Below are 17203 nucleotides of genomic sequence, written 5' to 3' on the forward strand. Positions count from 1 at the left end.
GGGGGAGATGATTAAGCTGGTGCTGGTCCGTCAGGGACCAAGGATGATGAAGAGGAAGAGGACAGTGAGGATGAAGAAACTGAGGATGAGGAGGATGAAGATGAAGATGTTTAGATTTTGTTGGCTTAAATGTTTTTATTTCTGCTCTTAATTGTCTATTAATATTTCTGTTTGTATTCTTGTCTTGGCTAATATCTCTAACTGTTAATGGAACTATTGCAAGTGTTGTGTTAAGAGTTGCCAACAATTCTAACAACACCCCGTACTAACAGTATTTTATTCAGGGGGAGTTGATTTGATCTTAACAAGGATAAATGAGTTTGATCTCATTTTGTCCAAGAAAGGCAAAAAGGGGGAGAATGAAGGGAAATAAAATTTCGATTTTAAATGATATATTTTATTTATTTCCCTAATAGAGTTTTCCTTGTTAATTTGATTGAGTAAATATTTAATATGATTTTGCCTTCCTTAGATAATGAGATCTTAATTCAAGAGATATGGTATTAGTGTTTAAAAAAGAGTTTATTCCTAATAAAACTCTCAATTTCCTTGTATTTTAGGTTTCCTTGAGGAGATATGATTCTTCACCTATAAATAAGAAGAAAAGCTCATTGATAAACGCAGCTTCGATATCGACCATACATACACATACGTTGCAGAGATTTGCAGAGTAAAATTATTCTCGAAGCCGTTGCTGTTTGGAGTGGTGATTCCCGTGTCAAAGTGAATGTTGCCAACATCTATAGACAACATCCGTAACGATGTTGACTGAAGATTGCATCTAGTTGATAGTGGTTTCCGGGATCAAGTTTTGCTTTCTTGATTACGTTTATTTTTGTTTTGGTTATTTATTTTAGAAAGCTTTATTTTCTCAAATTGTTGAGAAAATTGATTTTTGATACAATCACTAGTGTTAGGTTTTTTGTAAACGATCGAGTTTTCTAGTGATTAATTTTTGCCATAAGGCACCGCACAAGTATTTATACTTTTGCATATTTAATCTTGTCCATCTATTTATTTCAAATCAATTTGTGTTATAAAAGTTAATTTGCCGCTGCATATAGATGTTGTCCGAGATGTTGTAACATCTGGCACAACATTTAATTCTGATAAAACACGAATTTACTATTTTAAATCATATTCTGATATTTTTATTATTTTGAGCATCTATTGGACAAAATAAATCCTTACACCGATAAATATTACGAATGATACTTTCATAAGTTTAGTAATCATTCATAATACTTATAAAATTGATACTCATAATTGATACAAAAAAGTATAATGAATGAATACAAATAAATATTATAAATGATTACTCTCATAAGTTGACTAATCATTCATAATATTTATTAAGAACTCATAAATATAATGAAAAACACTAAAAAGTATAATGAAATACGTAATTGGTTGTATTATGTACTAAACAAACACTAAACAGACAAATCCAACATTGACTTCATTAATCGTTACCACTCAAAAATTGAGTATTTTTCACTAAAATTGAGTATCACAAGGAATAATAAGATATTTGTTAACACTAATTAAGTACGTTTTAAGTCAATTAATGTTTATCATATTTCAAGATGAGTACATAACATGCTAATTTTTAAAAATAAATAATATTAATAAGTCATCCTGATACATTTTCAGTGACAGCCAACTCTTATATCCAAGATCTCGTCTTGTCGACATTCGGTCGAAAATTATAATTATTAATCAAAACATAATTTTATTTTTATAATAATGACAGCTTAGAGTACACATACTTAGGTGCTAATAGGACGGATTATTAGGTTAATGAGTCCACAAAGTTGAGTGTCTATCTGATTATGTTGTTTCATATCCCTTAGATATCATTATTATCTTTTTTCATACGGTCGTCTATGTCACCAGTAGAGACGATATTACCCGTTAAGATATGACACCACTCTTTTATTACCAACCTAGCCAACCAGATCAAGCTATGTATTTTGATGTACGATAACTTCTCAGGAGGTCACTCATATCAACATTACTTTAACTCATGCACGCTTAAGCAAACATTTTTCGTAAGACCGAGAGTGTCGTTTTATCAAAAACTAAAACATGTTCAAAATTCATTCGTAACACATAGGTGTGTGTTATGTACTAGAAAATAGAGAAAGGGGTCCTAAACTTTAAGAAAATTATATATATAATTAAATAATAATTTACATAAATAATAAGATCAGGCCATCCACAATAGTAAATATATTTTCTCCAAATATTTGTAGGTGTCATGATCCACATCATCAATCAAATATTTCACTATTCAAATATCTCAAATTTCACAATCAAATATCACACCAACCAAATATTTATTTGTCCCACTGTCACTTTAATTAATAGTTTATTTTCATTTAAATAAAATAACTTACAATTTATAAAAAATTATTTCACCACTTTAATTAATTTCATCTATTATTTAATATGTTATTTTTATTCGAATATAAAATTAAAAAGTTTATAACGATTATTTTTGAATATTAAAAAAATATTTTTGAATTAGTTTATAATGGTTACAAAATATTTTTGAATATTAAAAAAATATTAAAATGATTATTAAAATTAGAAAGTTTAATTAAAAGATATTTAAAAAATGAAAAAAAAATATATGAATAATCGGTTACAAATTTGTAACCGGTTATTAACTTGGCACACAAATCAAGAGAATACAATTGTAAATATTTGGTGGTGAAAAATATTTGGATGACATGACACCCACAGTATCCACTACTGTGGGTGTCCTTAGTCTACGTATCCGCAATTATTCGCATGAGTACATATACCTAACCAACAATAAATAATATATTGCATATAAAATTATATGGAATAAGACAAATTCAATATGTTTATGTATACAGCTGATTCTATAATTAATGTTATATAAATATTTTGAATCTAATAATTATTAACAAATATCATGTGCCTCAAAAAAAATAAAAAATAATAACAATAAATTATAAGAGATAAATTAGTTATAATAATAATTATAAAATAATAAATAATAAATAATACAATATTAGCACTAAAAATATTTAATTAATTCGATAAAGAAATAAAATTTTATTACAGTTTTATTATTAATATAAATTAACAAATATGATACATTATTTAAGTGGTGATGTTTATATTTAATATTTGTATTTAAATAATATAAGAGTCAAAAAATAAAATGTGGTTAACGTGAAGTTGAAATTAAAATTTAGACTTCGTCAGGTATCAATTTATAAAAAATAATATATAGAAATTTAATCTTAAATAAAACATAAGGTATGAGGATTTTTCCAAAATTTACTTGCAAATTTAATTTAATAATATATATATATATATATAAATATATATATATAACTGATTTATTTTTCATTCTCTCTCTTATTTACTGTCGTGGATTTGTCTCTATGCGTAGGGACAAACAAAATGCTGAACGAGGTGGAAATGTTCATGTGTCTCCTGTCGTACTTGGTTATTTACGGGTCGGGTCAACTTGGTTTGCTGACTCCCAAATTTGTTCTTCTAAATATTTCAAAAAAAAAAACTCTTTTTTTTTTCAAAAAAAATTAATTAAATTAAAATTTTCATATTTTTAAAAATCAAACATAAAACCCCTTATATTTGTGCTAGAGTTTTTTTTAAACATATGTGTGAAAATTATCATAAAAAACCTCTTTAAAAAAGGGTAAATGTGCTTAAGTTTTTTTAATACATGAGTTAAATGTGCTTGGTTTTTTCTAAAAATAGAAGATATATTAGTCTATTAGCATTTATAGGGGTTTATGTTTTTTATAACTCTAGTTTTTGGACACAAAATTATATTTATACATTTCATTTAAAATTGCAGGACTATTTATGTAATTTTATTTTCTGTTTTTTTTAGGTTTTGAACCAGAACTTTTCTACTTTGACAAGACTAAGGTCACTAAGCTAACAAAGGCTGTCCTGTCCTATTTTCTGATTTTTTTTTAAAATTTTTTCTTTCAAAAGTCAGATGTAGTAAATTAACTAAAACAAGAAAATGAAGTAAGAGGACACACCACTGGGGATACCAAAGATCCTACATGGGCCGGCCCAACAGTAAGCCCCAAAAGCTGTTCATTCCCATTCCAAGCATCTTCACCAAAATCAAACCACAATTCAATGGCTTTTCAGAAAGATCCTACTTGCAAGTGCTGGAAGTATATACATGGTTAGTTTAGTGCGTGAGAGATGTATTGCCAATCATTATCCAATTGTTTTATTTACAGCGGGAAGATGTAACATAGAGAAATCAACCACAATCCAATGACTTTTCTGCACAGGGAAAAAAAAAGAACTAAAATTGACAAATAATTGAGCTGTTCAAACAGACCATAAATGTATATAGAAATCCACTCCAATCCCATAAGATTTGTATTTATCTTACATTTAGGTACTTTCAAACAAACACACAGCCACGTTTTCACTCTCTTCAAGACCATTAGCATAACGAGAACATAGAACAAGAGACATAACAGGCAAAGAAATTTTTAGCAGTGGAACATAACAAACCTGAGTATGAGTATACATACTGCTTAATGTTTGACTGCCTTTAACCAATCATTTCCCCAGCTTTCACAATTTTACTGTTTTCCTCTTTTACCACGTTGAACATTGGGCAAATTCTTGTAATTTTCCATGGACTACCACCTGCCACCGCCAACAAACTTTCCATCACGTAGAATCATAGAAACAGGCGTTCCTTTCATATTCTTTTTCAAGGAAAACAGAGACACAAACTCAAGAAATTGTAACTAAGATGAACAAGGTGATGTATCGACTCATAAATAATATTTGGCTCGCTGTTATTTACGCTTTTGGCGACTTTCACTTCGCAAGTACTACTGAAACAAAGAAATAGTACCATGCCCACTATGTTCGCTCGTGGCTAACTTGAGTTATCCACAAGAAAGTTGAAAAATGTCCCAAGAAAAGGGAAGAAATTGATCCTTGTGTTTTACAACATGGATAAAATTCTTGTAACATATAAATAAACATGTTCCTCCTAAAATTGAAAGCTATGTTGTTTTTCTCTCTCTTCTAATTCGAGCAATCTACAGCTAAATCCTCTTTTTTCACCATCATGGAAATGGCAAGCCGTGGTTCCAAGAAAAAGTCATGTTTCCCACTAGGTGACTGACTGTTCATGTTTCAAATGTAAAGAAATGTTGGTTCCTATGAAATTGATATATATATAAGCAACTGAAATTTATAGCTACTCTTTCTTCTCATTGAACACACCGTTCTCGACTTTGCCATCATAACTTTGATAAGGAACTTCAATCATGGGTCTTGGGGCAGGGTGTCCACCAAAGTCTTCTGGAAAACATTCAAAATCAGGACCAAAATTGAACTTAACGACACAATTCGGTTGGTTCGGAAGAGTGTACATCGACGCAGCAGGGTAGTAGTGGCCGCCGAAAAGATTATCAAAAGCAACCCCTTGGCATACTCCATTCTTGAAAAAAGACATCTCACTTCCTGCCAGACACCAAAAAAAATGGTCTCGTGAACAACTCAATGGTAGATTAATCACGTTACTACAATTACATGTTGAAACCAAATTAAAGAGCAAATTGGCAAAACTGTACAACAAAAACAGAAAAAACTTGAATAAATAATATTGGCCACCTGACCGGAATTTTTCTACTAAAATTGAAGAAAAGGGCAACAAATAATGCTTTTCTGCAGTATTTCAAACGAAAGTCATAAACATGCCTCAGTAGCTATATTCATATACTTTTGAGGAAGTTTCAATTCCATTCTGAAACCAGGTTCACCAGAGAGCAGGACATTGATCTTGTCTACACAAAAAATCCAACCCAGTCACTCTGATTATAAACACAAACCAGCCAAAAAGGCATGGTTTGTAACTTGTAAGTCAATGTGGAACTAATCCAAAACATAAAGCAACCATACATGCTACACAATCTCACAATTTGGGAAAAAATATTAAATTACTTTATTGTTCAACTACCGTCTCTAGACCAAAAAAAACATATCTGCGCCTGCATTCAGCTTTGGAAACATTCCACAAATAAACAGTCATTACATGCCTGATGTAAATTAAAAATGGCTATCAAGGTACCTAAACATATCTCTCGTCCAGCTAGTTCATAAATACCTAACATACCTATCATTTTACCTTTCACAGACAAGCTAATCAGGTTTCAAAGCTATGAAAAAGATTGAAACAAATTTTCTCTACCTCTTCACATGATTCTCTATTCCAACTGGAGTATTTCATTTCCAAAGATATTGCACCCACTAACTTAACTCGTTAAAGAAATAATGAAGAGATCACATTAACCTGAATATAAGGCATTTTCTTAATGCCAGTAAACGACAGTTATTACTCACTCGAAATCTTAACAGCCAAACAATTAAGCAAAGCAAGTAAAATAATCAAGTAAAACCTAGGTTTTCTTACAGGCAACCCAAAATAAAACTTGAATAAAAAACCAAAGCAGAGAACACCATGCGGGACAAAGCTTCATATAAAGAATAGTACAAGCTAGAACACTTTCGTTAATCGTGGGACTTTTATATACTAATCTTATGCATTTTTTTGTCGCTTCTAGCTGTTTCATTTTGTCTAGGATTTTTGGGCTTCTATTTGTTTTGTATTTTTATCTATATGGAAGATTCTCCAGTGTACACACCAAGTATGTCTAGAAAGTTATCTGTTGGGATCTCGCTTCTAATCACTGCTCTGTTACCGTTGAAGATGGCTAAGAAAAAGAATTATGGTGAATGGAAAAGACTCCCTCCTATGGTGTGCGTATATAGTGTGCAATGTTGTCAAAACCGCTTACCTCAGTCGCTTAAGTGCAAAGCGACGCGAAGCGCAAGGCATGCACTTTGGGACACTCTGAAGCGCATCAGGTCGATGAAGCGCACACTTCTGTTCGCTTCGCTTGGAGGCGACGGTCAATCGCTTGTGTGCTTCATAGAAGCCGCACAATTTTTTTTAACTTTCTACAGACTTAGTCCTTACAATTTTAAGCGTCCAAATTTAAGCACAGCCCATCTACAGACTTGAAATCTCTCCACCCTTACTACATCGCCTTTGCTTCGCCATCGCATCTCTGCCGTGCTGCCGCTGCCGCTGCCGCTTCGCCGTCTCTGCTGTGTTCTCTTCTCATTTGCTACCCAAAATTGGTAAACGCTAATTTCTGTAAAAAAATTTAAATTATGTTTTTAATAATATAATAGGTGATTGATATTTATATTTCAGTATTTAATCATGTCAAACACAACATTCCATTAAATCGAAATGATATTACTTGGAATTATGCCACACTTCCGGATCCTAAAAATCCAAATATTGTATGTTGTTTTTGTGCTAAAATAACAAGTGGTGATATTTATCGGCACAAGCTACATTTAGTTGGGGGCAATAGAAATGTGAAAGCTTGTCCGAAATGCCCGGAGCATGTTAAAAGAGAAATTAAAGAGTTCATACAAAAAAAGAAAGTTTTGAAGAATCAAATGAATAATATTCTTCATTTAGATGATATTGTTGATTTGGAAGAAGATGAGGCTGATATTCAAACTAAAATGAAAAGGAATCGACCAATATCCGGTACAAGTATCCCTCCTACAGGCTACAATGTAGGGTAAAAAGTGTTAACAGACAGGGCCTATTGACATTTATTTTGTGAAAGATGTAGAAAAAACTGTTAGACTGAGACGTGCAAAATTAAAGGCAAGTATGACGAAAATAAGAAGAAATTATGAGAAGATGAGGTTCAAAAATTTTCTACCTGGATGAATGATGCTCGAATTGCTTTCAATACCGTTAAATATGATTCTTTGCAATTCTGTATTGATGCTATTAAGACTTTTGTAGTGGGAATGAAACCACTATCATATTATGAAGGAAGAGTTAAGTATTTGAAGAAGAAGTTGACAAATACGAACCTGCTTCTCAAATCCCAGGAAGAAGATCATGCTAAGTATGGTTGCAGATGGGTGGACGGATAAAAAAAGTAGAACTCTTATATTGTTTTTGGTAAATGGTCCTAAAGGAAGCATATTTGTTGAATCAGTGGATGCTTCAAGTTATTCTCACACTGATGATAAGATGTATAATTTACTTTCTAAATTTGTGAATCGAATTGGAGAACAAAATGTGGTTCAGTTTGTAACAGATAATGCAAGCTGCAATGTTAGAGCATGTAATATTATAAATTGTAAATTTAATTAAAAATCAAATTTTTTTTAATTTTTAAAGTAAATTTACTTTTTTTTTGAGGTCATCTTTTAGAAAACAATTTTCCACACTTGTATTGGACTCCATGTGCGGCTTATTGCTTAGATTTGGAGCTTGAGAAAATATTCAAAATTCCTAACCTCAAAAAATTGCATGAACGGTTATTGACGGTGAATGGTTATATTTACAATAGACCACAATTAGTCCACAACTATGATCGTGTGTATATTTGGATTTTTTACATAAATTATTTGCCCACCAAATTAAAACTTTTTGGTTATTCCCCTGTGTAATACTTTCTTTCCTTTCTGCTATACTCAAAGAATGAATGGTTCCAACCAATAACAGCCGAAGCTAATTGGTTTGCTCGTTCTGTTTAGCCACGCTAGTGCCTAGTTAGATGCAAGGTGGCAAGAAAAGAAGGTGAAGCAAAGAGATACGACTATGCCGCAGCCTGAGAAAAATTCGACGTAATCGGTCTGTAAAAGCCCAGCAAGAACAAACGAATGTAATTGTATCCATACTTTCTCTTTTGACCAATATCTGATTGAGAAATGAGATGACAAACCCTCACGTGGTCTTACCTGACATAGTAATTTCTCCACTTTTCAATGATTCAGGGCGCTAAGGGCAGAACTACAAGCCAAGAAACCAAAGATAGCTAAAGCCACTAAATAATAAGATAAGTAAGTGTCACGACCAGCCCAGCCCCAGCAATTACCGAGCCCAAGCCCAACCCAACGCCTTCAAAAGATATTGTTTATCAAAGACACACTCACGGGAAGTACAAGGTGGTAGATTAGATAAGAGGATTCTAGAGTTATCTTGTTTTTTAATTCTTTAAATAAGAGATTATCTCATTTAGTTGGTTTGGATTAGATATGGTTGTTTATTAGTTACGAAGATATCCTCTAGGAAGATATCAAGTGGATTTGATTGGGATTCTTATCCTTTAGTTTGGCTTGTATATATATTCAGCAGAAGTGAGGAAATAAAATCATCAAAATTGAGTTTCTTCTACCAAAGTCAGAGATCGTGAGGTTCTCTCTTCAACGAGCCTCAATTCCCAACTATCAAAAATAGCGAGACGTGGGCGGAAATCTCAGAAACACACTCACAATCTTGCGAGTGGTGAATTCTCTCTAAATCGCCCCATAACTAGATCCATTACCCGAGCACATAACAACTTGGTATCAGAGCCGGGCGCTATGGGGGATTTACTTTCCATGCACAGGCAGCTCGAAGCCTTTATCAACATGTACAAAGAAGACAGAATGACGAGTAACCAGCGGCAACAAGAGAACGACCAGCGACATCGGGATCTTGCCACACGCCTGGAAGAATTATCGGTCCAAGTCGCAGCATCCAAAACAGAAACAACGCACGATCTGGGTGGTGACAACAACCACTTGGATTCCCGTGATACGTACTCCACTGGTCCACGCACACGGGAGGGAAAAGACAACTCGTTTGTCATACCGAAATACACCAGGTTAGACTTCCCTTGTTACGATGGAAAATCAGATCCATTGGCGTGGCTCAATCGTTGCGAGCATTTCTTCGACCACCAACACACACATGAGGCAGAAAAAGTGGGTTTAGCATCCTTCCATCTCGAAGGCAAGGCCCAACTGTGGTTTCGCAAATTGAAAAGGGATCAGCCCGATATTCAGTGGATCGAATTCGCGGAACATTGTGATCTCAGATTTGGCCCACCCCTTCGAGGAGAGACCTTTGGCGATCTTACCAAACTACGTCAGACAAACTCGGTGAATGATTATCAGGAACGCTTTGAAGAATTGCTGGCCCGTTCGGGTCCCATGACGTCGAGGCAAGAGATACAATTGTTCATTAGTGGATTGCGCAGAAACATTGCTATAGAAGTTCAAATCCATCACCCAACAAATCTCACCACGGCTATGAATCTAGCACGATTATATGAGACACGCAACAATTGCCCGAGGGAGGAACCGCGAGCACCGCTACGTAGCACCAACATCCAACAACAGCCCCAGACACCTAGAATAAAACGATTGAGTAGATTGGAGCTGGAAGAGAGGCGTTCTAAGGGGCTATGCTACAATTGTGATGACCGATACACGCCGGGGCATCGATGCAAACAGTTATTTCTGTTGGAAGGAATAGAGGATGACACATCAGACGATAAGAATACTACGGAAGAAGAAGAACCCCAAGAATTTGGGGCCTCTATACATGCAATTGTTGGCTCCCAGGGCGCGAAAACAATGCAGATTTGGGGAACAATTCACGACTGCCACGTGAGGGTCCTCATCGATTCGGGGAGCACACATTGCTTCGTGGATACACCGGAGGCCGCCAAACTAGGATTATCCGTGGAAAACCGCCCAACCCTAAGGGTGTCTGTGGCCAATGGCGGACAACTTCAATGCTCAGGGGTATGCCGCGGTGTACAGGTTATTCTGGGAGGAGCTAGATTCTATGTGGATCTGTTTTTGATACCTTTGGGAGACTTTAGTGTGGTCTTGGGAGTGAATTGGTTGTGCACGTTGGGCTCCATCACTTGGGACTTCACACACATGGTCATGAATTTCCCATATGAAGGAAACTCGGTCAGTTTACAGGGGGGACGATCCTAGCGCAAGTTCAGGCCCTTTTGCATTCACCATAACAGAAACTGACGGAAGGGAACTACCAGGCCTTCAGGCGCTGCTGCTGGACTTTGAAGGGATTTTTGGGGACCCTAAGGGGCTGCCACCGCAACGACAACATACACACAAAATTATATTAACCCAAGGGACAGATCCTGTCGTGGTTCGACCCTAACGCTACCCGCACGCACAGAAAGATGAGATCGAAAGACAGTGCGCTGAGATGTTAAAGCAAGGAATTATCCGACCCAGTACTTCACCATTTTCATCACCCGTATTGTTAGTCAGCAAGGCCGATAAATCATGGCGTTTTTGTGTCGACTACCGGGCTTTGAATTCGCAGACTGTGAAGGACAAGTTTCCAATCCCTGTGATTGAGGAATTGTTGGAAGAGCTTAATGGAGCCCAATTCTTTACCAAACTGGATCTCCGAGCAGGATACCACCAAGTCTTGATGGATCCAACATGCATTCCCATGACAGCATTCAGGACTCATCATGGTCACTTCGAATTTTTGGTTATGCCCTTCGGACTAACAAATGCGCCCTCCACTTTTCAAGCCATCATGAACACTATCTTCAGGGATTACCTACGCAAATTTGTTCTTGTCTTCTTCGACGATATTTTGATTTACAGCAAATCTTGGGAGGAACACTTGAAACACTTACGTCTGGTCTTCGCCACGATCAAGGCACAACAGTTCTTCCTGAAGCGGTCCAAATGTGCTCTAGCTCAAACAGAAGTGGCCTATCTCGGCCATCGAGTGACACAATCGGGGGTCAAAGTTGATGACGAGAAGATTGCAGCCATTGCTAATTGGCCGGCCCCCTCCTCTATCCGCGCCCTTCGCGGGTTTCTAGGCCTTGCGGGGTACTATCGCAAGTTCGTCAAGAACTACGGAATTATTGCCGCGCCTTTGACCAGCCTACTTCGCAAGAACTCCTTCGTCTGGTCACAAGAAACCACTCGATCGTTCGAGGTATTGAAGAAGGCTATGACATCCACACCCGTCCTAGCTACCGAATTTTTCAGAACCATTTGTGATAGAATGTGACGCTTCAGAAAGTGGATTAGGAGCTGTTCTTCTTCAAAGTGGGCGTCCTATTGCATTCTATAGCCAGGCTTTGGCTCTGCAACACCGGAAATTACCCGCATATGAGAAAGAGTTGATTGGGTTGGCTAAGGCCATCCGCCACTGGCGGACATATCTGTGGGGAGTTTCGTTCTTGGTGCACACCGATCATTACAGTCTCAAATTTCTGCTGGAACAACGCATCACGACATCCCCTCAGCAACGATGGATCAGCAAGCTGTTGGGATTTGAATTCAAGGTGGAATATAAACCAGGAAAAGCCAATGTGGTGGCCGACGCCCTCTCAAGACGAGATGAATCAGACAGTGGCTCTATTTGCGCTCTATCAATCCCACGGCTGGATTGGTTGGACAAAATCAGAAGTGAACTCGTTTCTAGGAGCGAGTTACAGCCCTTGATTGATAAGGTAAAGGCTGGAGAAGCTCTGGGGCCCTGGGACTTCTAGGATGATCTCCTTTAGTATAATCAGAGGGTGTTCTTACCTCCGGATTCGGCCTTGACAGGTACCATCATCTCTTATATTCATAGCTCGTGCCATGAAGGATATTTGAAGACTTTGCATCGCGTTCAGCGGGACTTCTACTGGCCACGCATGCGCAGCCAAATAAAATCAATTGTGGCGGAATGTGAAGTTTGCCAACGCAATAAGACTGAAAATTTGAAGCCGGCAGGGTTGTTACAGCCCCTCCCAGTTCCTCACCACGTATGGAAGGATATCTCTATGGATTTTATCGAGGGACTTCCCCTATCGCAAGGGAAGAATGTTCTCTTGGTCTTGGTTGACCGATTTTCAAAATATGCGCATTTTGTTGCCCTTTCACACCCTTATACAGCAGTATTGGTCGCTCGGATTTTTTTTGAGAATATTTTCAAGCTTCACGGGTTGCCCGAGTCTATTGTTTGCGATCGAGATGTCACATTTACTAGTGGATTTTGGAAGGAATTGTTCCGCTTGAGTGGCACCCAACTTTGTTTTACATCGGCCTACCATCCTCAATCGGATGGCCAAACAGAGGTGGTTAACCGTATTGTGGAGATGTATCTCCGTTGCTTCTCCGGTGACTTGCCTAAGAAATGGACCACATGGCTTGCGTGGGCTGAATTTTGCTATAACACCAGCTTCCATTCGTCCTTACGTTCTTCCCCATTTGAAGTTGTCTACGGCCGACCACCGCCGCGTCTTCTATCATTTTGCCCAGGGGTAGCGAAATTAGAGGCCGTCGACAAAGAATTACAGACCAGAGACGAAGTCCTGAAACACCTTCGTCAACGCCTACTGCACGCCCAGGACCTCATGAAGACTCAATATGACTCATCTCACCGAGATGTCCAATATGCAATAGGGGATATGGTTCTGGTACGCTTACAACAGTACCGCCAATCTAGTGTGGAAAAACGGATGAACAAGAAACTCTCCCCACGTTACTTTGGCCCATTCGAAGTTATTGAACGCATTGGTCAAGTGGCATACAAACTCAAGCTTCCTGACTCCTCCTTGATCCACCCAGTCTTCCATGTCTCTTCTCTGAAGCCATTTAAGGGCAACATTCCCCACGACACAGACCTGCCAGTACTCAACCAAGACGAACCACCGCAGCCACTGGCCATTCTGGATTCGAGATTCCGCCAGGGACGTCGGGAGCTGCTGATTCACTGGGCTGGCCTCTCACCCACCGAGGCTTCTTGGCAGGATGCTTCCACCTTGGCCGTGGAGTTTCCCTCATTTGTGATCGTGGACGATCACGTGTCTCCAGAGGGGTGTAATGTCACGACCAGCCCAGCCCCAGCAATTACCGAGCCCAAGCCCAACCCAACGCCTTCAAAAGATATTGTTTATCAAAGACACACTCATGGGAAGTACAAGGTGGTAGATTAGATAAGAGGATTCTAGAGTTATCTTGTTTTTTAATTCTTTAAATAAGAGATTATCTCATTTAGTTGGTTTGGATTAGATATGGTTGTTTATTAGTTACGAAGATATCCTCTAGGAAGATATCAAGTGGATTTGATTGGGATTCTTATCCTTTAGTTTGGCTTGTATATATATTCAGCAGAAGTGAGGAAATAAAATCATCAAAATTGAGTTTCTTCTACCAAAGTCAGAGATCGTGAGGTTCTCTCTTCAACGAGCCTCAATTCCCAACTATCAAAAATAGCGAGACGTGGGCGGAAATCTCAGAAACACGCTCACAATCTTGCGAGTGGTGAATTCTCTCTAAATCGCCCCATAACTAGATCCATTACCCGAGCACATAACAGTAAGCTTCCTCAAACCAAGCAAACAAATAGGGTGTGAGAACATTCTGACCTCTCTAAGACTAAGAGGGGCTGCCTTCCACTGGGAGAAGACTGGATTCCAACTTGAAAGAAAATCCAGTTACGAGTAAGTGGAGAAGAAAGATCTCCAGAGATTCTTATCACAAATCCATTTGTCCAAGACAATGACTTTGTTATTGACACTTACAAAGCACACATCGCCAAATTAAGTGTTATAATATACATAGCACTCAAACAACAGTCAAATGTTGGTTCACGTCAATTCTACACTAGCAATGATCAAGAAAACCATATGCATTGAAACAACCTACGTTACAAAGAACAAAGATGTACTCACCAGGAACAACTTTGGGGGAATAATCTTTGGCATCAGGGGCACAAGCATAGCGCTGCCCCTTGTACCAAACCATTCGCTGAGGATAGGGCGCGTAAGACCCTCCATCTGGTAAATTAATGTAAAACCCAATAACATCACCTTCTTTATATCCTTCGTCCCCATACTTCTCCCTTAAAGCCTTGTGCACTTTACTGCCATCAACATCTCTGTACCCGAAACTATTCCCATCGTATCCTACTGGTGCCTGCAAGTCGCCTTTATCTGTCGACCACCCCAACCTCGTATGCCCTGTCTCTCCCAAATGAACCACTTTGATTTCAAAATACCATGCACCTTCACTCACCCCCCGAGTAGCTCTCACCATTCTATACCCCTTAGTGCTTCCCGCATTTAGTCTATCTTCACTGAGTTCAACCTTTTCCGCCTTGTACAACTTTGAAAGACATATTTTCAAGTCTGGGCTGTCGTCGTTTTTGTCGGGAAATCTTGGGATTGGGGTGATTAAAACTTTACCCTCGGCCGAAAGCTCACCGCTTGCTGCCTTCTTGGAGTTATGACCATTGTTGGAAACGTGCTTGGTCTTTTTCTTCCCCTTCCTGGAAGTGGTGGTCCACACATCCTTGCTCTTCTTCTTCGGCTTCTTCACGGCATGTGCTGGCTTCCCGTTCGAAAAAAGCAACGGCGTATTCGTATCAGCGCTTGAGGGCATTACAGAAATTCCGGCATCCGAAGAATCGCCTTTCGGCAATTCGGAAAGCTGCTTTTGCTTCTTCGTAGTGTGGTCCTCTTCTTCTCCCTCCTCTTCTTCTTCTTCATCTTCCTCTTCGGCATCCGTTTCTGGGTGCAAAGTCGGAGTTCCATAATTGGAGGTCTCGTCAGAGGAGATCTCCTCGGAGGCTGCGTGTTCCAGCTCTTCCTTAGCACCATTCACGTTATCGACATCGGTTTCCCGCTCGGCCTTAGCGACTGAGACAGCGACGACGGTAGTATAGGTGTCGCCGCCGTTCACGGTGGGCGTCGGTGTTTGAACGGACTCCATGGTAGATATTAGAGGCATTGAAGGAAAATCAGATGAAATAAAATTTCTTTGGACCAAAATATGATATGGGCTTTAGATATGCAACAAGGCCCGAAAGAAACCATGAACTATTTACATTTTATTTCTAGTATTTTTTTTAATTTATAAACTTTTATTACTAGTTTATCTATACTATATATAAAAATTGAATCCTTAGTAGTTCTACTTTGTGACATCAATTAGTTTTCATAAAATTATTATTTTTATTTAGATAAGTAATATTTTTCATATAATTTACTCATAACTACAATATCTAATCTCCTTTAAAAATTCAAAAATTCACATATTATCTTTATAAATAACATTTAATATAATTATATCATTCTCATTCAAATAATAATTAAAAGCTATAACAAATTTTATGAATTGACTCGATCTATTAATGATCATGATCCATATACGTAATATTAATTGTTTTACACACTCATCGTGTGTGAGTCATTCGCTAGTCACTATCACTCTTCACACACATATACACACACACACTAAGGATCGGACACAGACATTGTGTGTAATATAATATGTGAATATAATTTTTGTATCCAAAATTAAATAACAAGCCTAAATTATTCTAGCCCAAATAAAAACTAAAACACGTCAGTTTAAGGCCCATTAGGTTGGAATATTCATTTGTTTTGAGAAGATGAGGTTTATGTTTGAGCACACTGATTGCGCATATTGAGGAAGTTGACCTATGATCCATGATCAATGATCGTGGAAGATGGGCCAAAGCAGTTGAAGGAATACAGACAAAAGCAGAAAGAATCATTAGAAGATGCCTCAACAATTTCATCAACAAAAATACAATAAAAAGCTCTCTTAAATTTAGCTTAATGATATCAAATAATTTCATTAGAATTTTCTTTGTTTCCTTCAAGTTTTAGCATATTCCTTCAGTTTTTCCAATTTTATTTGTAAAATCTTTATCCTAATTGAACCAACAACTCCACAACGCTTGATTGAAGAAGTCAGATTAATCACAAATTTAGCATGATCACGTGTCTGGCACGCCCTAGAAATTTTTCGTGTAAACATATTATTTTGGCACGCCCAGTAAGACCAAATGCCTTCAAAGCGTATTGAGAAATACGAAGGAATTCCTCAATCACAGGGGAAGGATCAGCGTTCATATGGAGAAGAGACTGATGCTGGTGGAAGATCAGTTCAACAACTCGTACACAAGTTTTAAGAAAAGGTTGTGAAAGAAGGAGTTGCATATTTCATTAGTCAGGAGGTTCCTATGAGCTTCATGATGCCTATGGAGAAAAATATACATGGTGACCTCAACGAAATGACTAATGCCTTTACTACTGTCATGATGGGCTTTATGGAAAAAATGAGGGAGTGGAGTAGATCTTCAAAAGAGGAAAATAAGTCATCAGAGGATGCCGAGTTTAAAGAAACTGAAGTCAATCAGTTCAAGAATCAAGGCCAAGGATCAGAAAGTTCACAAGTATGTGAAGCTTCTCGCTCGGAAGAATCATCGATTCTTGTGCCTCTAGGGGAAGATAAATATATTCTCACATACAAGAGAGAT

General features: G+C 37.6%; 1 protein-coding gene across 2 annotated transcripts; it reads right to left on the minus strand.

The window, feature by feature from the left end:
- Nucleotides 1-3968: 3968 nt before the first annotated feature.
- Nucleotides 3969-15690, minus strand: LOC142530855 (protein TRAUCO-like). 2 transcript variants are annotated; one of them, XM_075636728.1, is made up of 4 exons: nt 14589-15690; nt 5278-5517; nt 4549-4686; nt 3969-4190 (listed from the first exon to the last, which is right to left on the minus strand). In XM_075636728.1, exons 1-3 carry the CDS (start codon nt 15643-15645, stop codon nt 4589-4591), a joined length of 1395 nt encoding a protein of 464 aa, XP_075492843.1. In that variant the 5' UTR covers nt 15646-15690; the 3' UTR covers nt 3969-4190; nt 4549-4588. The 2 variants fall into 2 exon arrangements, with proteins under 2 accessions (XP_075492843.1, XP_075492842.1); XM_075636727.1 differs by lacking the exon at nt 3969-4190 and having other exon boundaries at nt 4351-4686; nt 14589-15689.
- Between the last annotated feature and the right edge of the window lie 1513 nt (nt 15691-17203).

Source organism: Primulina tabacum, chromosome 17, assembly GCF_025594145.1.
Source record: "Primulina tabacum isolate GXHZ01 chromosome 17, ASM2559414v2, whole genome shotgun sequence".
In the NCBI taxonomy this organism is placed as follows: Eukaryota; Viridiplantae; Streptophyta; class Magnoliopsida; order Lamiales; family Gesneriaceae; genus Primulina; species Primulina tabacum.